The following is a 23,312-nucleotide window of genomic DNA, read 5'->3' on the forward strand; positions in this document are numbered from 1 at the left end:
AATAGGCGACAGGACAGGGTGGTGTCTGCGTGGATTTGGAAGTAGGGATAAAATTCGCGGTCATTACCATTGTTTTGGTCTTGCTACAAGGCTTTAAGTAGTCTTGTCTTGAAATAATTTCCAGCAGATTAACTAAAACGAAACAATAGCAATCAAGCGCCTGCAGACACCCACTTGTTCTGTGCCTAAAAACGAATGGTGAGTAAAGAGAGCGAGAAATGGATCGTAGTCCAGATCGCATAGTAGGTATAGATTATGGCCCTTTACTTGGTCTAAGATGTTGGAGAAAGATGGCGCCGTCTAATGGCGACATAGTGCCTATGCATTGTGCTGCTCTGTCTGTTAATGTTTGTTAGTGCTATCTATTTATTGTAAAGTTTGTGGATTTGCGCTCTGCATCCCTGCACCATGTCACTTTAACCTGACACCTGTCACTCATAGCCTCCTGGACTGTCATCCAGGTATGTTGTTAACGGTGTGCTTTTTTATCTGCCTGTGTCAAGTGTGATCCTGTGTGGGATACCGTATATGTAGGCTATAGGCCTATGTCATGTGTCTTGTGTCGTATATAATATGCATCTATATGTTCTGTGTCGTTTGTGTCTTTGTTGAAGTTCTGAGCACACTGAAGCAAATCCCTAGCAACTTGCACCGAGTTGTATGGCAATAAAGTATTGAATCTTGAATCTGGTCTAACAATTGGAAATAAATCGGACCTGTAGCCTAATTTTTAAGTTATGCTATAATACAGAACGGCGTGAGCTGAGGGTAAAAAAGCGGTCATCTGCTGCCCTCTACAGACAAAAAGCAGGAATAGTTTATTTCAAAATAGTTAAACCAGTAGAGATACTTGCCAGTAGATGTCAGTCACTTCAGTAGTATAAACTAATCCCAATGAGATCACACCTCAGTCCCGAGGATGGCGGTAACGCACTTCTTGAACATTGAAAGAGACACAATGCACTTGCAAGGCGAAGATAAATTCCAGACAATCAACAATGATAGACTGTATTTGACAATCAAGTAAAATAAAAAAAATGCATGATTTAATTAGTAAAATTAATTTGCGGACACAGATGTGTGTGATCAATGTTAGTGATCACTATTAGGCGCGATACAGAAAGTGTAATAAAGTGTGGTAAAGGAATAACTGGTAAATTACAAAACAAATTAAATTTATTTGGCATTTTAATAGGCAAAGTTTACTACACAACAGTGGACTATAATACAAAAGCGTTTTAAACACCAACCAACTTTAATACCAGTCGTTCTAAATGAGCCATCCTTTTCCCATAAATCCATGGAATGTTCAACAGGGATGCTATAGGCCTACTAATTGTTTTCAAATGTAAAAGAAACCTTCTTTGGCTTGTTGTCAGTGTTGTTACAACAACGTCTGACAACAGAATAAATAATCACCTTCATTCAGTACTTTCAATCCCCTACACCCCCCATTAGGGTTGTGTCAAGAAATCAATATCGCTATTGTGAGGCACTCCATGCTGATATTGATGCAGATGCTGCTAAGGCCTCTTTTAAGTTGGCGATTTTAGTGTGATTCTAAAGGCTTTGCCTTCAATGTTATATGGAATTTTAACAGCTGTTTGACTGAATTCTGTATTGTGATACGTATAATATTGTGTTGGGGCAGCCGTGGCTTACTGTTTCGCTTCGGACTTGTAACCGGAGGGTTGCCGGTTCGAACCCCGGTTAAGTCCGAAGCGCTAACCAGTAAGCCACGGCTGAAGTGCCCTTGAGCAAGGCACCTAACCCCTCACTGCTCCCCGAGCGCCTCCGTTGTAGCAGGCAGCTCACTGCGCCGGGATTAGTGTGTGCTTCACCTGTGCTGAGTGTGTTTCACTAATTGACGGATTGGGATAAATGCAGAGACCAAATTTCCCTCACGGTCTCAAAAGAGTATATGTACTATACTATACAAATTTCCCTCACGGTCTCAAAAGAGTATACTTATACATACAACATTTTCTTACGGGGAGCATGGCCCGGACCCCCCCTAGGAGGGCTTGTGCCAGTGCAGCTCTAGATCTAATGATCCCCTGATCTATAACGATGAAACGGACCCTGGAAGATGTTTTGAGGAGCGGTAGAGATTCAAGATGTAAACCCAGAAGTGTGCAGAATCAGTCATTTTGAAGTAGGCTATAGAACTATGCATTTAGTAGAAAAACCCTAAAGAGAGGCACAACATTAAAGGTAAAAATAACAATGAAGTAGGCCAGGGATGGATTACTGCGGGCCTACCACCCCCCCCCCCCCCCCACACACACACACATATGAAACAATAGCCCTACCTTACATTAATACTGGAAAAAGAGCCCATTTGGTGTAAAAACACATTGTCATTTTACGGCGTGATTTTGAATGATGACCATTCACCGTAAATAAGGGCTCCCCCTCCTTACAAAAGCCAATTTAAACACTGCTTATATCATAGCCACTGCTTATAACCATAGCAAATAGACTTCATTTGTCCAAGCTGAGGACCACATGTATGACTCAGTATCTCTGTTTGCTTTTCTCTCTCTGTCGTCTCCCTTGCTCCCTTAACAGCGTAAATATTATGAGGATTACTACGGAAAATGGTTGTCATTCCCGTTCAATTGTGTGGTCACATGGTTGAGGGTTTCCTTCATAGTGTACCAGGGGGAACACCCTTCTCTGTATTGGGAAAGAAATCCTAAATGTTTTTGTGGTTTGGACATGTGTATGTTTTGTTATGACAACCTGTACTCAGCACCGCCTAAAAAATGTGGAAAATCTGAAGGCTACTCTGAGTATCATAGTTGAGGGTTTCCCTCACAGAAATTAAAAACCTAGACAACATGGTTGTTACTATTTCTGTATATTGTTATTGCAATTGCTGATCTAGCGGATATTCCAAGTATGTGGTTTAGAGACAAACCTGGGTAAGTTAACTCAGAGTAAGTGGAATACCCCCCTGATAAACTCAGTCGCAGTTATTTTTCACAAGAGATTGAAATGTTCTCTGGCTATACTCAGTGATGGGATTTGGCAGGTGGGGGAACCCTGAGAAAAATGACTCACTGTTGGACAACATATTGAGTATCGTGGTGTAGCAATAGTTTTTTGGTCAAGAATTGCTAGTTTCTTGGTCACCTCTTTCAGTCAAAATAGTCCCCATATTGATTTGTACCAGGATTGTCATGCAGAAGTGGTCACCTGTGTTGTTCAGCCAGAGCCATCGATAGGCTACATGCTATTGCTTTCTTTTTCATTCTGGGCTACACATCTGGGAAAGTATGATTTGTTTTCCCTTCATATTTTTTTGCATTAATGTCACTAGGAAGCATGCCAGTAGAAATATATATTCATATCTGTTTAGGTGGGACTGTCTGTAATCTGGCAACCATGATGATGGGATACTTTGGCTAAACAATTTACAAACATGTATGCAGGCTACTAACATAAATTGTTTACATTTCGGCCTAAAAGTTGGAGAACATGTAGAAATTTGTTGCAATTTCAAAACCGGATTACTCGGGAACCGATTATAGATTTTTTTCATATCTTCATATTCATTAAGGCCTGCTGTTTATTGAGATATAAAGCTTGCCATGTGTTGAGTGAAGAGTTTGTGAGATATTTCACCAAGAGTAATGGGTGTGCAGAATTCAAATTAAATTACATACAAGTTCAATTTTAATTTTCTAGCGAAAACATTTATCAGAGCAACTTTCGCTAATGTCAGTTAAAAGCTTAGATTCCGCTCGTTCATGTTATAGGTTTCCTTTGTGGACAGACTGTGTGACATTAACATAACATCTATGTACTCTAGCTAGAACAGCAACTGTAAACACAGCGACTTCATCTGCATGCATGAACCGACACATGTGCACTCGAATCAGACAGGAGATATGAGAATTTCGGGAAGGGACAACGGGGGGATAGCGGGTGTTAGTAAAGGTGGGGCCAGGGGGTGATATTATATAATTATATAACACCGTGATCCTGAAGGAAAGGCAGACTTTAATTTAACGTAGAATATATTTATTTATTAATTTATCTGAGGTGCCCACTTTAACCTGGCTATACTGTTATGTAACTGTTATGTAATTGCCTCATTTTTAAACAGAACTGCATAAATGGTTGTAATGACTTCAATTACATCATTGCCCCACTCGTCAAGCCCAATGACATTTCAACGTTCAGCGTCGCCCACCTACTGATCACTTGTTTTGCCTGCACCTGTATAGTTTACCTGCACCTGTATTCACTACATTGCACCTGTATTGTTTACCTGCACCTGTATCCACTTATTTTCAGTTGTATTTGAACCCCTCAGTTTGGCTTGCACATTGCAAAGTCTACTGGTTGTTAAGACAGACTATGCTCTTGTGTTTGTGACTTTTGTCATGTGCTTTTGTGAAACCAGTTTTCAGTGGTGGACATTACTTGAGTACATTTACTCAATTTCTGTACTTAAGTCGCTTTTTCATGTATCTGTACTTTACTTGAGTATTTCAATTTTGTTAAACTTTTTACTTTTACTCCAGTACATTTTGAGGCCAAATATCTTACTTTTTACCCCACTACATTTTTTGACAGCTGAAGTACAACTGAAGTTCCTTTTGGAAAAAAGACTGTACAAATACATGTGTACTTACATGTATATTTTCTATTAAGTGAGCTAGGCTTTAAATAACCTATGTTATTGTCATATCCACCATTTACTGTACCTTGTTTACCCCTTTTCACAATATTGATGTTACCATAACTAGCCTCTTGACGCCATCGAGCAAATGATAGACAATCTGACACTATCAAACACAAAAGGGAACATCTTGATTTGATCCGAAAGTGTAATTCATTCAACAAAGAAAAATGTGGTTACTTTGAAGTATTTAAGATAAGATATCACATTAGTTTGTTTTAGTTCTTTCTACATACAACAATTATTAGCTTATTTTGTCCTTGAATGGAGGAGAAAGGCTCAATGAATGCCTATGTCTGTGCCGAATCATTTCAACAATAGTAAATGCAACTTTATTAGTCATAATACATTTCAGGACATTTACTTTCGATACTTAAGTACATTTGAAGGCAAGTACTTTTGTACTTCCACTCAAGTGGAAATGTAAAAGAAGTACTTTTACTTTTACTGGAGTAACATTTGACCATGTGTATCTCTACTTTCACTCAAGTACAGGATTTGTGTACTTCATCCACCACTGCCAGTTTTGAAAATAAAACTTCTAAGTTGCCTCGCACTTGCATCTTGCCATCCTTGGAGCGTGACACTGGTCAGCCAAATCATTACTGAGATGATATATTTTTTATTCAGTGCTCTATTTGTTACACCACATAGACAGCGGCAATAAAATGTAAAAATGATCACCTATACCTTCATCTAGAGACGAGGCACAGGAGATGGTGAATGAGAAATAAAGCAAAGTGGTAAGCTACTTGAGCAGCACCAGATGATAGATAGATAGATAGATAGATAGATAGATAGATAGATAGATAGATACTTTATTGATCCCAAGGGGAAATTCAAGAAATTTGTAGATATTTCTATCACTGAAATATTTGAAAGTCTTGTATCCAGAATGAATCTAAAATCTTCCTTCCATCTTCCTTTCAGTTGTTTTTGTTTTGTTTGTTTGTTTTTGTTTTCTAAATGGTGAGTCAACATTTTGGTGTTGATTGGTTCATACTGTCCGAACCATAAAATGTAACATTGTGTAACACAAAGCATCACAACTTTGAAAAGATAAAATGATTTATTTGTCTTTATAATTAGATTAAATAAATATATGTTAATAATAGAATAAATATATTTTTCAATTACACAATACAAAATTACACTTTTAATAACAAGAATGAGTTTCTGTGTCCTTGTCAACACACAAAGGACATGCACTTGTTTACCTGACAATTAAAATGACTACATTTGGAATGGTCATAGACTTACAGTTCAGCTCCCTTTTCAATATGGTTGTAAAATAATACTGTAGTAAGACAGATATAACCATAACCCCATTTTTAAACAATTTCCTCTACATATTGTTATGTCTAAGTGATGATACATCGACTGATAATGCTATGGATGAAAGTAATGACACTGAGGTAATGGATGATTATAAAGAAATGCAAGCATCATGGATGAAAACACAAGCATCTTCTCTAACCAAATATTTCACTGCAATGTCCATAAAGGAACAATATTGTCAAATATTCTACAAATGGCAATGTATTGCCTAAATCTCCAAACTCGCCACAACTTAATATAAATGGCATCTGGGAATATTGTTTTAAAAGACTTTTATAAATATATAAAGACTTTTAATTGTCACACCAGCGGCATGCCATATACTATACTTCAGACAATGTTCACCCAAATTCATCTCACTTCAGTCAAAACATCTGAAGAAGAGACACTTTCTGTCAAACTTTCTTTTCTCACATTAAAAATGTACATACATACAACATGCTCTGTCTTTCACATTGTTTCCTTTTTCTGAGAACCTTAGGGCTACAAACAGTTCACTTCACATTACCAACTTGAGACTCAAAAAGAACTGGAACAGAATACACATACAGTAGAATAGTAATACAATACACATAAGTTATGACACTTTCTTCTCCTTCTTAAACGTTCCTTTCAGACTTTTCTGAACAAAAAAATGGATAGGAGACATTAAAACGTCCTTTGATTATTCTCTCTGCAATAACAACAGAACAAACAGTGCAGGAGATCTGCTGCAATCAAATGGTATTGATTACTTTCCTTTACACTCATTCCAGTATTTAATCCGTTAATTAAAATAAGGACAAGCGTGTCCTCATAAACAATATAGTATGAATTACAAAATAAATAGGAATATACAGAAGCCTATAAGAGAGTCAAGCCATAAATCAGGCATTCTTGGCATCAGCTGTGGTGAGGGGGAAAGTGTCTACCCAACGCTGGGTTCGGGCTTGGCACTCCTCCCAGTCGTAGAGCGGGCGGTACTGGAAGTGCCGCTGGGCCTTGTCGGAGCGCACGGTGAAGGAGGTGCAGGCCACAGCCAGCGTGTAGCGGTTGAGCAGAGGAGCATAGCAGTGCACTGGCTTGAGCAGCCAGTGCAGGAGATCATTGAAGCAGGCAATGAACCACAGGAGCCAAACTGGCACACGAAGCTGCCGGAAGTTGAAGGCTGACAAGAACTGCATGTTGAACTCCTCGTAGCTCTTGTAGGGTGAGTCATCGTAGCAGAAATACACTTCCCCTCCCAACCTCTCAGGGTGCTCACGAAGCGAACGGGCTGCCAGCAGATGCATCCAGGCCACGTTGCCTAAAAAAGCAGATTTAAAAATGAAGTTATGATAAGGTTGCTTCAGCCAAATGAGAGACTGTACTCTTACTTGGCTCAACATATTCCTTGAATTCTCCTTTATTCCTTTTGTATCGGCCCATTTTCTTGTATGTTTTAGCTCACTGAAAGTTTGCACAAAGTTCTGTTCTCTTTCTGTTATAAAAAACAACTCAAGCACAAAACTGAAAAGGAAAACAACTGTGCTGGGTGTGCCTAACTTTCTGCTGGAGGATTCCTGACATTCCTGGCATGGCCAGACATTATGACAGTCTGGATGGTATTGACATTGGCCATTCAGAGGGTAAATTATGTAGACATTATCACTGCACAATTCTGCCACACAACAAACTGAACATCATTCCCAGATGAACATTCAGAGGTCACCTCTCCCAGCAGGACGGAAAGGACCCACCTTCACATGCACACACTCTGGACACATATATAACCTTGACTGATTTATGACAGATTTATGGGACTCACCGACATATACCCGCCCATGTTCTGTTTCGCGGGGGACACCCATAATCAGCCATCCTCCAGTTCGCACCCCATTCTGGTAAAACTCCTTCATGAGCTGATGCTGTTCACCATAGATACCGGTAGGCCTGAGGGAGCATGTGTACAGAGGGCCTCCACCCTTAACCTGCAGCAAAGAGAGAGTGAGAGGAAGAGAAACAGATAGAAAGAAATGTCATATAATGTAATTTTTCATAGGAATTAAAAGTTGGTTTAAAGGGTACAGTTTCCTGAGGGAAGCAGCCAAAATGTTACCAGCTGGGTGGAGTGGTGCCTACTGTTATAGTATGTTTTTTAGAATGCAGTTATATAACGACTCTTGAATGGCACACCCCTTTGCTGTCCTCCCTTGCTTTCCTTCATAATCCTGATAATCTAGAACTCTGTGATAAACACCTGTGATATTAGTGTAGTTGTATTGTATTGTATTGTATGTATTGTGTTGTGTTGTATTGTATTGTATTGTATTGTATTGCATTAGCAGTAACATGGCTAGCCATTTTGTACTCCTCCTCAAGTCAAATTGTCACTTTACATTGCAAGATGTCCACCAAACATACAACATACAGTATGAAGCCTGAAAGGCCCTCAAATGGGTTGGTACCTTTTTTCCATTGGCCTCCAGCACCAGTTTCTCTGCGGCCGCCTTGCTCCTGGGATAGGGCATGTCATGGAAAATATTATACTTTGTATCTTCGTCACCCCTGTTGAAAGGAGAGATGGAGGATTAAACCCACTTGACGGTTGGACACGGTATGGAAGGGCATGCATACAGGGTGTGTACTGTAGCGATAAAGTGTAGTAAAGAGAAGATGGTGATGTGTGTGGGGGAGGGAAGGAGAAAAGATGACAGAAAAGTGTTTAAACAATTGGGAGCCAAGTATTTTAGTGGACACCAGATGCAATTGAAGAATGCATGGAACTAATTCTAAAAGACCAGATGTGGGAAATGAAAGCGACCAGCTGGACAGTGCCCGGGAATTAATATCCTGTAGTCTGTATCCTGTAGTGTTTATGTTGATAACCTCTGTGAGTGTTTTACTAGACTGAAAACTCTTTGATGTCAATTAAAAAAACACAGCTGGAATGGGTGGTTTAGCATGTGTGCTTATGTCTCCACAGAGGGCATACATTTGGTATCTCTCTCTCTCTCTCTCTCTCTCTCTCACACACACACACACACACACACACACAAAAAAACACCATTTATGATGACATACACCACAATGCCATTGAAAAAATGTAGCTACAACTATGCTGTTCAGGACATTCAGGCCTGTACATGCACAGATATCAACTGATTCAGGGCAGGTCCCACAAAACAGGGTGATTAAAAGAACAATCCAGAACATCCGCAGGAAGATATGAACCGTTTGTAACTGTAATCTCTGACTTCAACTGAAATTGACCTATATACTTAACTGAATAAAAGTATGCTTCTTATGTTGCTTATCACTAATGTGTTAAATGTGAGCTTGTGTAACATTATTATGGCACAGCTTTTATTATAGGCAGGCTTAGACGTCTCCCTTACAAGCCCTAACATCGAGTCACTCTAATGTCAACAATAGCTCATCAGATGTACTGCACAAACACTGAAACGTTGTTCTCCTGTGACTGCAACCTTGTATCAAGCAACTTGTAAAGGATCTGGCGTCTTGTGTGACATAATTGAAATTCCATATACAAAGAAATATGCAGAGGCAGAGATAACATTTAGTGGCGAGTATTTACGTTTCTGAACGCAGAGTGCGAGGCAGAAAAAGCGAATGATACTGCCACTATGCCATACGGAGTGAGATGTCCTGGGCATCTGGTTAGTGTTACACATCTCTGGGCCTCGCTGTACTTCAGCCTGTCTATTCTGGAATGTCCTGAGGCTGAATGTTCTAAATTAAATAATGGCAGGCTTCTCAACTATGTGGAAAATGTGGCCCGTTCTGTGGGCTGCCATCCCCATGGGCCCTCAATGTAGAGCAACAAGAGTTGGGACAAGAGTTTAAAACTGAAAACACAATAACATATTTACTGAGCAAAACCCTTTCTTCCAAGACCTCCCCAAACCCAAATAAGATCCAATACCCTGCGTCCATTTTCTACCCACATGGTTTGAAATCAAAGAGGCAGGGTGGATAAGCTAGAAGTCTCATGAATGACGCCAGACGGCACGCACGCCGATGAAGAGATGTGTAAACAGACAACAAGACCCACGCGCAACACCCTCACAGGCATATATGACAGGAAATTGAAGACAGATGCAGCTCAAATGGCACAAATAGCCCAGCAGAACAGTATACTGTACATACAAAAGAAACTCACCTAATGAAAGGATCTCCTTTCACGTTGGGTCCCACCACCTCCATACTGCTGGTGTACACTAAATACTGAATCCCGTTTTCCACACAGGCATTGATCATGTTCTCCGTGCCTGGAGAGAGAGAGAGAGAGAGAGAGAGAGAGAGAGAGAGAGAGAAATGTCAAATACCATGTGTTCACTCATTTAGATGAGGATATGGAAATGTGGATGAATGTTTGTTTGTTAAAGCTTCAAACAGATGATAGAGTGCTCTTAAAGTGTGGAATTCATGTGTGTATGTATGCTTGTGCTTAACTACACATGAAGTTAAGAAAAATAAAGTTCTCTTGACTTTAGCAAAAAAAAACTACATATACACCTATCATTCCAAATCAACTTAATGATACACAAAACTGTGAATATCCCCAAAGTGATCCCCAATGCATCAAATTGTAATTTCTGTTGGAAATGGGAAGCTCCAAGGTCAAAAGAGGTACTGAAGTTCCAAGGTGAAGAGGTAATGACTGACTCAGATGTTGGCATGAATAGAGTAATTTGAGCTCCACATGGAACTTCTGACCTCAGAGCTGGAAAGCTGGACACAACACAAGCTGGAAAACAGTAGTGTACAAAAAATGTCTATAAAATCTAAAATGTCCTGTCTGTAAATATGTAAATACTTTGTGTAAATATTTACATTGTCTGTACATTGTGCACTGCCTATATTGTCATTAAAGCATCACTTTGATTCTACCTCAATATTGTTATTCTATAGTTTCAATAATAAAACCTATAGAAAGACTCAATACATAACTTAATACAGAGTGTCTATAAACCAATCATGAGTCTTTGTCTTGGTGTGCTGAAAAACCTTTTGTGTTCTGGCTCACTAAAAAGTCTCAACAGATGGCAGACACATTTCTGACAAAACACAATAAACCTCTATTCATCTGGGTAAATGTAGCCAAGTGGAACCAGTCCCCAGCTCACTGTGTGAATAGGGTCTCTATTGGGGATTGTGTCTGGTCACTGCATCCTTGGCACAGGCCTCAGGTTAATTTTGAAACAATTGAATTAGCCTTAAACCAATCGCTACTGATTGGTATAGGATTGCTATACTCAGCAGTTTCCAGACCATAATCCCAGTGAAAACTGAGGTGGGACTGGTAGGTTGGCAGAGCTCGACTAGGGAAAATGCGCCGTCTGATTATTGCTTTGTTTGTCTCCATTTAGTTCAGTGTGTTTATATATGCAGCAGGTCTCCATGTATTCAGATGGCTTTCTGTGTAGGCCACGAATGGAGTGCACCTCAGTGAGTCATGCCAGCTAAATAACCTACTGTAATCCCTGTTATACACGTGATGCCCGGATACTAACTCAGTCATGAGATATATAATACAGTGCCTTGTCTAGAAAAACAGGAAAGGACTGTCACTTCACCAATGCACTTTATGACATCATCTTGACAGTATGTTCAGGAATAGCTGTCCCTCATAAAAATAGAAAATAAAATCAAGCCAAAAAATCTACATTCAACCTAGCCATCTGTTTCACTACAGTTTACATTTCATAGACCTGATCAGCATTTTGAGTAATGTTTCACACTTAATTCTATCTTATTATGAAGAGGCGCTGAGTAACTAAGATAGCATAATGTTAAAAAGTGCTGCATTAACATCTAAGTTAAGTGACCTCGTAAGAGTATTCTAAAATAAGTCTGTTGGGGCTCTGAACATGGAAGGAACCAAAGAATATTATCCACTGAATTTGTAAAATGCATAAAATATTACCAGTCAAAACAGTCTGACAGGTGAACACCCTCCAGAAAGCATTCCCACCAATGCACATGTATCTCTGTTTCACCTTTAAGCGACACTGCAGTTATTGACAGGAGCCAGAGGCAGAGATGACTCAGATGCAAACACACGCGGAAAGTAGAGCGCGACTTTTGGGAACTGAGTGACAATTACTGTGGAAACTGGCTTGAGGTTAAGGAGGCTTTTTTTCCCCCTAAATGCAAATTCCAAAAGTCTGCTTCTATTTCCCTCTCTTCCTCCCTCCTGTGTTCACCATATCCTGTTCTTTCTTCTTTTTCTACATTGTTAATAGTTGTTTTCTTCCCCTTTTCCTTGCAATTATTCCACTCCCCATTCTAATCCCCTCCGGCCCCCCTCCCACCACCACCCCTCTCCACACAATTCTGCCAGTCTGCTTCACCCTTCCACTTTGTTGTCCCCTCTTTCAACCTCTCCAACTGTTTTCTTTGTAACTCACCTTGCACATTGACAGCCTGTATGAGTCTCTCAGGGACTCTGTTCCAAACGTCCACCAGGCTGGCTGTGTGAATGACCAGGTCGGCTCCCCTAGAGACATCCACCACACTGGGGTAATCAGTGATATCTCCCTGGATCACAGTCACTTTCACCCGATCTAAGCAAAAGAGGGCCAAGATAGAGAGAGAAGGGGGAGGGGGGGAGTAACAGATTGAGACTGTGAAGGGATGAAGCCAGCAAGTTACTATCCCAAGGCAACATTTAGAACTCAATAAAGCCAGTATAGCAGCACTCATTGAAGCAATTTCAAGTATATAGTTGTGAGTGGCCTTTTTAATGAACTGAAATGGTTGATTGTTGTCAATGAAATGGAGTTAAAGAGTGTTTACATGTGCTCTTTACCATAATTGCAGCTATACTGACTGGAAATCTACAGAGGAATGTGGAAGTCTTGAAAACCATTATGTCTTTGTTTGCTTCATGTAAACTATATTATTTACCGCTTTCTTTAAAAGGAACAGAAATTACAGACTGTTACGCACCCACAAACTTCCGCCTGACCTGAACTTCTACGTGACCGTGGAAGTGTGTCAGCCTGAAATAGTGTGCTGGCAAGAGCCTCAAGAACATTTGTCCTGATGTTTATTTCCTCTACCCCATTTACACTGCATCCGCATTGTCTTCTTAAATGACAAACAGCTCCTGTCACTGTTGTGTACTACTTCCACCCCATAAACAACCGAAGAGCACAAACTTCCAGGCAGCTCTGGCCATAGACGCCCTAGAATGCTTCAAAAATACACATTACACCTCCACACAACCTATCATCACACTGCAATGTAAAGTAATGGGTGACAAGACCACCACACCACTCCTCACCACACAGTTTGCAATTACATCTAAAGCCCACAGCCTATTATAAAGTTCACTGAACTGTAAATACAAAGGCAGTTTCAAGTCACTGTGCTTTGATGTCTCTACGCGGAGGTGTTCTCTGACAGTTCAAAGTGGACCCCAAACTGTGGGGATATTCCCCAGATGAGGGTTGGGTTTCCTTTTTTGTTTGGGGTTGCTCTAAATACATTCAGATCAAAAATGTTTTCCTACACTCTATGAGATACGATTATCAGCCATTCTTCTACATAATCTTATCTAAGACGGTGCCTCCAATGCAGACTTGTTGTCTGGAAGGCACTGTTGGACTGTATGAACTGTGTTGAACTGTTGCGCTAAACAAGTGGATGCAGCAAGGCCCTTACGGCTGAATCAGTCATTCATTACAGGCAAACAGGCTCATAATACAGAGACTGCCTGTGGTAAATCTTGGGGCATGAACTGCTGTGGCATTGGCCGCATGAAGCTGATATCAGGTCATAGTCATAACATGGTGAACAGCATTAAAATACCTTTTTTCTGCACATAAAATTATATGGAAAAAAATACCCTTTAAAAATGCTGTGACCATACTGATTATATAAAAAGCTTCCTGACTCATGAAACTGAAAACACTGGTGACTTCGCCTCCATGCAGCCCATAAGATCCGGAGGCACCAGGTCAACAGGGCAGGAAATGTTGGAGAGGAATGGGAAATGATCCTGGCACTGACCATACACCCATGGCAGTCATTCACAAGGATGCTCGTCACCAAGGTGTGTGGTTTCCTATGATTTTTCTTCTTAAATGTTAAATGACATGTTACCACCCTGTTCTGATAACCTACTGTGTGAATATAGGCTATATCTCTCGGCATCTCGGTATATCTATATGAATCCTGTTGACTGACTGAGAAGTCAGACGTTTTTTTGTTTTATTACATCATCCTAAGACCAATCGAAAACCTCTCCCCACTTCAAACAGGTACATTTCTTTAGAGTAAGCTACTGTTACTTAAAGTTCCATATATCGACTTCAGTCAATTATTCTGCTGAAGTGCAAGAATGTAGGCTAGTGTAGGATACTCCCACTGGACCAGAATATAGGACTTTCCTTTTTTTGTCCAACTGCCTAGGCTATAAGTCATGTCTAAATACAAACAACACAAACCAACAATCTGGCTACATTACATGCTGATATCTTCCTCTTTATTAGCCTAAGCTACTTTCAGGGTTCCCACGGGTCATGGAATTTCTAGAATATTATGGAATTTTGGAAAGTCTAGCCTATTCCAGACATGAAAAGTCAGGGAATTTGATCATTTTTGGAGCAAAGTCATGAAATATCAGGGAATTTTGTTGTAGCAGTTTAAATTTACATAATACAATACCATTTTTTCCACAGAGAATTGGAGTATATCTGGTTATTAGCTTTACTACTTGCTTGAGTAGCCCGAATTTGTTTATTCAATTCCCATTTAGGCCTATTCATCTTCCGCTCTAAAGAAGTAATAGATTGTTGAACGCTATATGGCAGCACTGAAATCATTGGTCGGCATATTGTGGATATCTCACCTGTGCTTTGATCCTGTAGACTAGCGTCAATGTGTTTATCAAATAGGCGAATCTCTGATATGTGGTTCTCCTTCTCAAGAAGAACTTGTAACAGGTGCTGTCCAAGGAAACCACATCCCCCGGTGATCAAATAGACGAGACCCGTGCTTTCGCTGGACATTGTCGTCAGTCGTTGGATTTGCTGTTTCGAACTCGGTAGCCGTAGTCCACTCTCGAATCTATCTCCTTTAACACTAGCAGCAGTCCGTGTAGGCTATATCTTCGTTATCCAGTCAAACTTCACCTGTAAGGAGAAAGACGGCATTTGGTACAGTTGGATACGCTGCAGCGGCTATGTAGGGAGTTGAAACTGGGAGGGAGGGGCGTGGCCTAAACTAGATGAATTTGACAGCACAGGAGCACGCGCACGCACACACACGTTCGTCTATCATGTTTCATCGTGCGTTTAGGCAGAACAGGCTGGATATTCTTGGGTAGGCTAGTTTTCGCGACCTAAAGTTTGCTTAGAAATTGTTAAAGTTTCCCAACAGTAGCCTAGCCTAGCCTAGCTCGCTGTGTTCATCGAATATAAGTAATAAGTAATAAGAATCGAATAAAAACCTGCAGTGTCCAAAATAGAATAGGCTATTGCCATAGGCCTGCAAACTCCAGTGCGAAAGGCTTTCTTCAGAGGAGTTAAAAGCAAACAAACAAACAAACAGACAAAAACATTAGGCTACACTTAAATTAAACAATCAAAAGTTCTTCCTACTGGTGTCACGGAACCTAGGTTACAAAAATAATCGATGTAGGCCTTTTGCCTGGTTGCTGATGCAGTTGCCTCCTACGATAGCCTACCTGGCAACCAGAAATGTAGGCTATGTCCGGTCATGACAAATGTTGCCTCTTGTCTCTTGCCTCTTTGTGAAACAGCAGGGTCATTCTCTAATTCGGGTTACATTTCGCGTCTCCATGATAAAGATTTAGTTAGGCTATTATCAAAAAATAAATCTTTATGGAATCAATTTTGAACAATTATAATAAACACAACCTTTCACCAAAAACAATGCTTTATATTTAGCTATTTTAGACCCAATTTATTCACAAAATATTAACTAAATGACTTCTAAACCCCATACTATCGACTGTCTCTGACAACAGATTCATGCATTCAACTTGACTGAACATAACTCTAGTCTAGTCTAGGTCTAGTCTAGTCTAGTCTAGTCTAAACAAGTATAATGATCTATTTTTGGAGATTAATTTAGCCTAACTGTTATAGCTTAACATCAGTTACATACAATGTCTATTTAATGTATTATGCAAGATTTAAATAAAATAAAAAAAGTCTCAAACTCAGCTCTGTTAACTCTGTTATAAAACTGCTTAAAATCCACAAAGACTTTGAATATGAAGCATGACACCTACACAGAGAGATGTCAATGTTTGACAGGAAACTTTGGAGAGGCAGTGAGATATGTTAAGTTTCTTCTCTCATTAATTTAAATACTAGATTAATTGTTCGTCAACTCTGTTGTTGTGTTATAGGAGTCAATTAAAAAAAAACAATAATATGATTAAATTCCATGAAATTCTGGTTTTATACATATCATACAGTAGTTTGAGGTTAGGATGTAGAGCTAAGCCACAAAATGATGGGAAATGTCCACTCTGTTATCGTCAATTCTGTTAATTCTGTGTTAATTCTGCATAGATTAATAAGAAGAGAGTTGACAATGACATGCTGTCAACTCTGTGTTAACCTGTCAATAACCGTCAACTCTGTTTGTTTAAATCTGTTAATTCTCTTAAAATGATGACTAAATAGTCCTATGTTTTGGTTCAGATATAGCCTATATCAGAAGATGTGTTACAAGTAATATTTTTACCACAGGATTTCTTTTAAAAATGTATAAAGCAATTTGTTTTTGCTTGACTGTAGAGTGACTGTAGAGACACAAGTTCTTTTAGGGAGGCATAATTTAAAAATGTATCACATTTGCTAAATATAATTTACTAGTTTGTCTCTAACAGAGTTGACAGATTTTTCTGTTATACATAATTTTTTCAAATAAATACTTGAAGTCTTACAGGTTTAAGCTCAGCAAATACTTGTCATGTTAACGTGTTCTGACTATAAAAAAGTTTAATGATAAAAACTCATTAAATTTTTTTGGGTTCTCTACACTTGAAATGTATCCTCGAATTATAGAATGACCCATATGACTGACTGGCACGTTTTGGGGCAATTTGAATACAATTAGGCCATTAGCGTAAGCATAGAAGTGACAGGTCCTCTGCAGCCATGTTGAGAATTTAGGCTACATTTAAAGGAACCATATGTAAGATTGTGGCCAAAACTGGTACTGCAATCACTTTCAAAATACTGAAGAGCGGTGTATCCCCTCCCCCTCCCCCCTGACTCGAGGTTGCCAACCCGGATGGCAAAACACTACTGACTTTGTGATTAGTAGATAGGTGGAGGGTGGCGCCTCAGGCCAAAACACAACATGACATGACAAAACACAACATCAACATCAGTTGAGGGCTGCAACTTCACTTTTTAAATGACAATATCCTGGCCGGACTACTGTTGTCAGTGATATAAGTATTTGAAGTGAACATTATTTCTTAATGTCTAGTGACATATCAGGGCCATTTTATGATTAATTGAAATATTTTTCTTACATACGGTTCCTTTAAATTGGGAAGTTTTCCCGGGAGCAAAATGTAGTCCTGGCCTAAGCTAGGCCTACATTGCAGAGAAAGGCAAAACATGCCTACATTCTATATTAAACCAATTGAATGGTATGACATTTAGAAAAAAACAGTGGTTGCCAACCATTACGCTAAGGGCCGAATTCTCCTTTTTTACGCGCTTCCAGTTACGCACCTTTCAGTTACACACATTCTCCCATTCACAAATCGAGGAAGGCATCAGCGCAAGTGTATGGATGACTTCAGGCAAAATCTTACCCTGGGCCTCTAAGCCAGTGTTTCTTAAATGGTGGGTCGGGACCCAAAAGTGGGTCGCGGAACCGTTCTGGGCCGGATCTTGTGGTAAAAAAACCCCCGCATATTTAAAATGCTACCTTATCAGATCTAATATCAGACCTTTCAGATAGAACAAAATGGGACAGAAACCCCAGTGTGGCGTGCAGTGAATTGCTGGCACATGAGAGCATGAAACAATCAAAACTAAAATGCCACATAGAAACAAAGCACCCTTGTCAAAAACAAACCTGCCGAGTGTTTTGAAAGGTGACATCAGGAGTTGAAGGCTTCACAAATGTAATGGCAAACATCACCACATACCAAACAAGTAGGCCTACAACTAGGCATTTTGTATGTCTTACCATGTAGCTCATGGTGTCCGTTGGCTTGAACGCTAAAAAAAATATATGGGTCACGACTTCATGAACATGGGAAATTGTGGGTCCCAAAGCCAGACCAGTTAAGAACAACTGCTCTAAGGTGCATGAGGAGATGGGAGATGTATTCATTGTACAGGACTGTCTACTAGCTGGCAAACAGTAGGCCTATATGAAGTCTGAATAACATTGAATTGCCAATTAAATACGTGAGGTATTCACCTAAAGTAACATTGACATAATCTCTAGTTCATTATGAATTCATCATCAGGATGTAAACATTAGGAATTATGAATTAATTTACTATTTGCACATATGAATCGTACCCTTAGTAACGTAGATGTAACTATTTAGGATATGGGGAATTCATAATTTATAACAAAGGAACACACGAAAAAAAGAAAAAACATGTGTCACTGTCAACCCTTAAGTAATGTTGGAAACATACTTAATAATGATTAATGCGTGTTTGTGAATGCTTAACTAAAAAGTGTTTAATAAGTGATTGTTAATGCTTAACTAATACTTAATTAATGCTAAATAGTGTACCATTATTGTAAAGTGTTACCCAGTTCACCTTGTTTACATTTTCAAAATCAAAGACTGGTTTGTGCTCTTTCTGGATTTAAATAGCATTCAAAAGGTCAATGAGAGAGTCTACGTTCCACGTTTTCATAGCAACCTAAATGAATGAGGTGGTGGATCAGTCTGGTTCTATTTTAAATAAATCACACCTCTTTCATAAGGCCGTCTTGATTTCGAACTTGTGCGCTGTGAGTGTGACAGATGCGGGAATGGGTGAATGCATGTAATTGAAAAGTGCCTAATTGGAAGCATGCAAAAAAGGGCTTAAGTGCGAATGGGAGAATTTGGCCCAATGTCAGTGGCAGAATGTATGCAAGAGTTGTATAAGAAACACCCGGATTTTGGAGTAGCTCCACCCAAAGCGCCTAACTGGCTCCATGGCACGTAAATGGCAGACTAATGGCAGAATAAGCACAGGCAGAATGGCAGAATAAGCACAGGCTGAAAAACGCTTGGTTGCACGTTTTTTGTTTACTTACGCACCTTTACGCACATGGGAGAATTTGCCCCTAAATATTAATATTTACCACCCACTACATGCACAGGTTCAACATGAAAACATTCTTGTATTGATATTGGGTAATTTGTATAAAAATCTCTTGATGCCTACATACTCATGCATGCAATGTGAGGTCATGTAACAACTATGGGCTAGGCCTACTCCTTGAATTACAGAATTAGAATTGTTAATGCAACAGCAAAGGCATCTGTAGTTGTTCTGAACTGTAGAAAGGACAGCAAACAGAGTGTTCAATCTCTAGGTCAAAGTCAAGTTCTTGTTCTAGTTTTGTTAGATGACTTTGTACCTGGAATCACATTCAAGGACCAAGTATTAGAGATAAGCAAGAGGGTAATACAGGATAAGGACAAAGTGACAGAGGGCAATATTTATTCAGTCTTTCAAATCATTCAATTATCTTTTCACTTCATTGTGATACAATTAAAACAGGCCTGTAGGGCTGTTGCTTTTTGTGAACCTGTATCTGACTGATCTAATCTGATTATTTGAATCGCATTTGAATCATATTTGGAATTTTTAGCATATTCTGTCATAGTGTTTGCCAGAAGGTTATGTCTAAGTGTCTCTCATTTCATAAATGTGACCTAAGACTGTTTTACTGTAAAAAACAAAAAGTTTAAACAAAGTTGCGGAACATTTCTCCCATGAGTCTCTGTGTAACCCATGCCTAAACTTAATTATTCATTTAGCTGGCATGCTGTCATGCAGTGTTTACATTTGGTCATGAGAGGTTTATTTCTGCTGTGTAACTGAGGAATTGTACAATACAATGATGCTCTCATATTACCCCAAAACAAATTGAAAATAAAGTTCTATTTGAATGGCCTCACCTGATTTCCCAACAACATCCCCCAGTGCAACACACAGAATCTCTGGTAGCCTGGGGTTTTTTAAACAGCTGGAAATGGAGTCTTGCTGCCTTTACTGATTGTTGGATGAGATGACTTTAAAAAGCTTGATTAAGATTAGACCAGGCTTTGATTAAACTGTACCCTTCAACAGTCACTGGAATCGAAAGACACCATCATGAATTATCTATTTAAAATATCTTTATGCAAACAAATCCATATCAGACAGCATACATGTAATATGAGAGGATTCTTCTCTTAACCTGTTTGCCATGCTCTTCAGTCTCTTCTTGTCTGTAATTCCTGTCTGCTGTTGCATACCCACATCCCCTGTCACACACATGTCAGAGACAGTTAAACTGTTTCTCTACAAATGCAATTTCAGAACTCTTTGCCTGACAGGAAACCATGGACTGAAGTGTTGGCACACACATACAGTCTGTTTCATAAAACAGTGTCAAATTTACCGTGATAAACAATGCTTCCCTCCTGTGCAGGCATTTCTCCGTGTTGTTTTCTTTCATTCTTTCAATTATTCAAGTATCAGTTTCAGGTCTCCTTGCTGTGTTGCTGGTGATTTTTTTGAGATGGAGTCTTAATTTGAATTCATTGTATTTTTATCTCTCAGCCCACACACATTTCCTCATTTTACAGGAAGTCAGGTGACAGCCCTAAACAGATGCATAGACAGACAAAATGTAGGTCATAATGAATATACCGCACGTTGCACACATCTCTGGACTCTTCTCAAGTTTGGTAGACAATTTCCCTATATGCCAAACATTTTGGTCACCATGCCAGTGGCACCTTATATCACCTTATTTCATTGCACAGCCCAACCTTTCTGCAGCACTGAAAAATGCAATGGCACAAATCCATGGATCCACAGGTGCTGATCTCTGGAATGCCATCACTGCCAGCATGAGCCAACTCATCCATTTGGATTCCACCTAATCCATCATCCAGTTGAGTTGTTTATGCCACGCCCATTCATCACCATTTCTGGCAGGCATTTGGGCCACACTGATGTTTTTCCAAGTAATTTCCAAGAGAAGCCAGATGTTCCCTTCTGGAGACAAATGAAGAGTTCAGATGCAAAAGCCTCTAAACTCTGCCTCTGTCAAAAATTAGGTAACGATGGTGAGTGAATGCTCTCTACACATAGAAATTTTGCATCTGAACTCTTCATGTTAAGTTGCCATGTTAAGTTCTGTGTTGAGTTCGGTGTTGAAGATAAAGATATTTTTTCACCTGTTCAATAATTGACCAGTTGTATTATTGTATTGGAATGCTTATGCCATGTGGAGATGGCTCTGAAGGATTGGGCAATGCTATTAAATGACAAAAATACATGTTTGACTAACATATGAATAATTCTTTTCTGTGTTTTTCATTAGAGTGTGGCATGGGTGGCCCCATTGATATTGATTGAATTATGACAAATATTTGGCCATACTAGGCTATTAATGTTTGCGGCCGGTAGATCTGATGATGACAAGGTGGTGAAATCTAGTCTCAGATGTCCAAAATTGGATTCCACCTAATGTGCACCAGTGTGTCCTTCAGAAAGACACTGCAAACCACCAATGACAAAATGCCACTAAAGTACTTTCGTCTAAATGGACCCTTATTAGAATTCAAAGCATCTTTGACATTTAGCTGTTTTCTGTCTGGTACACATAATCATCAAAATGCTGGTGCAAAATGCATAGCTTTAAAATGTTTTGAATTTGAAGTTACTTCGCTATGCCAACATAAAAACCTTGTAAATCAAGATTAAAGCAAAGCGTGTACAGCCAGGGCCAAACATATTAGCACCCTTGCACTTTAAGATAATAAACCATTTCTGCAACTGATGCAATTACAGATAGCCTCTTTTGTTTTCATTGGAACAGCATAAAAAACAGAGGAAAAAAGCCAAATCTGCCGGAATCATCTCACGCTGACTGACTTTTTTCCAGTTAAAAACAGCCCCCCCATTAGCGTAACCTTGGTTGTCCTCCCATCTGGTACATAACCAAGGAAGGAAATGGCCATGACTTTGCCACTGCCAGAAGGCCATGCTATACATCTGCTTATCCAAAGTCTCCATACAAGTGTGACCTATGTCACTCGCAGAAAGCAGACGCCCAGGAAGCCTGCCTCTGCTCTGGCACAATGGCATGTTGAGAGGTTCCATCTCAGAACAAGACGACGCCCACAATTACTTGCTATGTTTGTGTCAAACATCATTTCTGAAACACCAAATATAGGCATAAACCAGAAAATATGCTAAATGTTTATTTCAGAGATAATTTGTGCGGTATTTCCGCAGAAATCAGGGTGCGGTCTTTCTTGGTGGATATTTTGTTGGATTTCATTATAGGCAGGATTTCATGTTGAATTTTATTAGACAGGTCTCTCTCAAATAAACACAAATAGCTCTTTGCCAAATATTAGGAAAAAGTGTACACACAAACTAAACTTAATGTATTTGCATGTATAAAAAAGTGTCAGAGATGCAGTTAATCAGTATTACACAGATAGACAAGGAAAGGGTAAAGTCCAGTTGTCAAGCCTATTAGATTTATGGAAGGGATGAAAGAATGTAATTGCCTTACGTAATCCAGTCACAAATCCATAGTAGTAAATTCCCCTTAACGTGTACAGATCTGCTACCTTTAAACACTGCTTTTAGTCCTAGAATCTAGAATCTAGAATCCTAGAATCTAGAAGTCTGAAGGCATGAAGCCCAGAGCCATATAAAGGTATATATATATATATATATATATATATATATATATATATATGGCTCTGATGAAGCCCACAAAGGGGATTGTTTGACAAAGGCCAGCGACCACCCAGAGCCATCCGCAAATTCTTTACAATACTCTCAGGCAGTCAAGTTCCCTTCTGAAATAAATCCATATGATCTTTACATGAAATAAGGACAGCACAATTCAACAGATATAAACAGGAATAGGAAACGAGGGACAGGAATAAACATGGGGGTGGCATAACATTATATATCAGAAAAAACTTTCCGGCAACACTATGAGTTTATCTCAGATAGTTTAGAATCACTATAGGTCAAAATGCATCTTCCTCACCTTAAGCCGGTGCTGATCGGCTGCTGCTATAGACCTCCCAGGACTGATGT

At 39.5% G+C, this 23,312-nt stretch overlaps 1 protein-coding gene and 1 long non-coding RNA gene across 3 annotated transcripts; one reads left to right on the forward strand and one right to left on the reverse strand.

The window, feature by feature from the left end:
* Positions 1 to 5,747: 5,747 nt before the first annotated feature.
* Positions 5,748 to 20,763, reverse strand: hsd3b7 (hydroxy-delta-5-steroid dehydrogenase, 3 beta- and steroid delta-isomerase). 2 transcript variants are annotated; one of them, XM_042085056.1, is made up of 9 exons: positions 20,641 to 20,763; positions 20,437 to 20,503; positions 20,156 to 20,330; positions 14,871 to 15,153; positions 12,424 to 12,579; positions 10,173 to 10,281; positions 8,458 to 8,557; positions 7,818 to 7,980; positions 5,748 to 7,316 (listed from the first exon to the last, which is right to left on the reverse strand). In XM_042085056.1, the coding sequence occupies exons 4-9, from the start codon at positions 15,028 to 15,030 to the stop codon at positions 6,898 to 6,900; spliced, it is 1,107 nt and encodes a 368-aa protein (XP_041940990.1). In that variant the 5' UTR covers positions 15,031 to 15,153; positions 20,156 to 20,330; positions 20,437 to 20,503; positions 20,641 to 20,763; the 3' UTR covers positions 5,748 to 6,897. The 2 variants fall into 2 exon arrangements, with proteins under 2 accessions (XP_041940990.1, XP_041940991.1); XM_042085057.1 differs by lacking the exon at positions 20,156 to 20,330.
* LOC121704657 lies at positions 13,990 to 22,016 on the forward strand. The gene is made up of 3 exons (XR_006030607.1): positions 13,990 to 14,072; positions 21,063 to 21,313; positions 21,571 to 22,016. It is a non-coding gene; the product is annotated as an uncharacterized LOC121704657 (long non-coding RNA).
* The last annotated feature ends 1,296 nt before the right edge of the window (positions 22,017 to 23,312 follow it).

Source organism: Alosa sapidissima, chromosome 3, assembly GCF_018492685.1.
Source record: "Alosa sapidissima isolate fAloSap1 chromosome 3, fAloSap1.pri, whole genome shotgun sequence".
NCBI lineage: Eukaryota > Metazoa > Chordata > Actinopteri > Clupeiformes > Clupeidae > Alosa > Alosa sapidissima.

Bases quoted from the DNA above. Each gene is read 5' to 3' on its own strand.
- hsd3b7 (XM_042085057.1), bottom strand. From the start codon at position 15,030: ATGTCCAGCGAAAGCACGGGTCTCGTCTATTTGATCACCGGGGGATGT. The intron at 12,580-14,870 runs GTGAGATATCCA...TCTTTTGCTTAG, and splicing joins TCTACAGGATCAAAGCACAG to ATCGGGTGAAAGTGACTGTG. The intron at 8,558-10,172 runs GTGAGTTTCTTT...TCCTTTCAACAG, and splicing joins AAAGGAGATCCTTTCATTAG to GGGTGACGAAGATACAAAGT.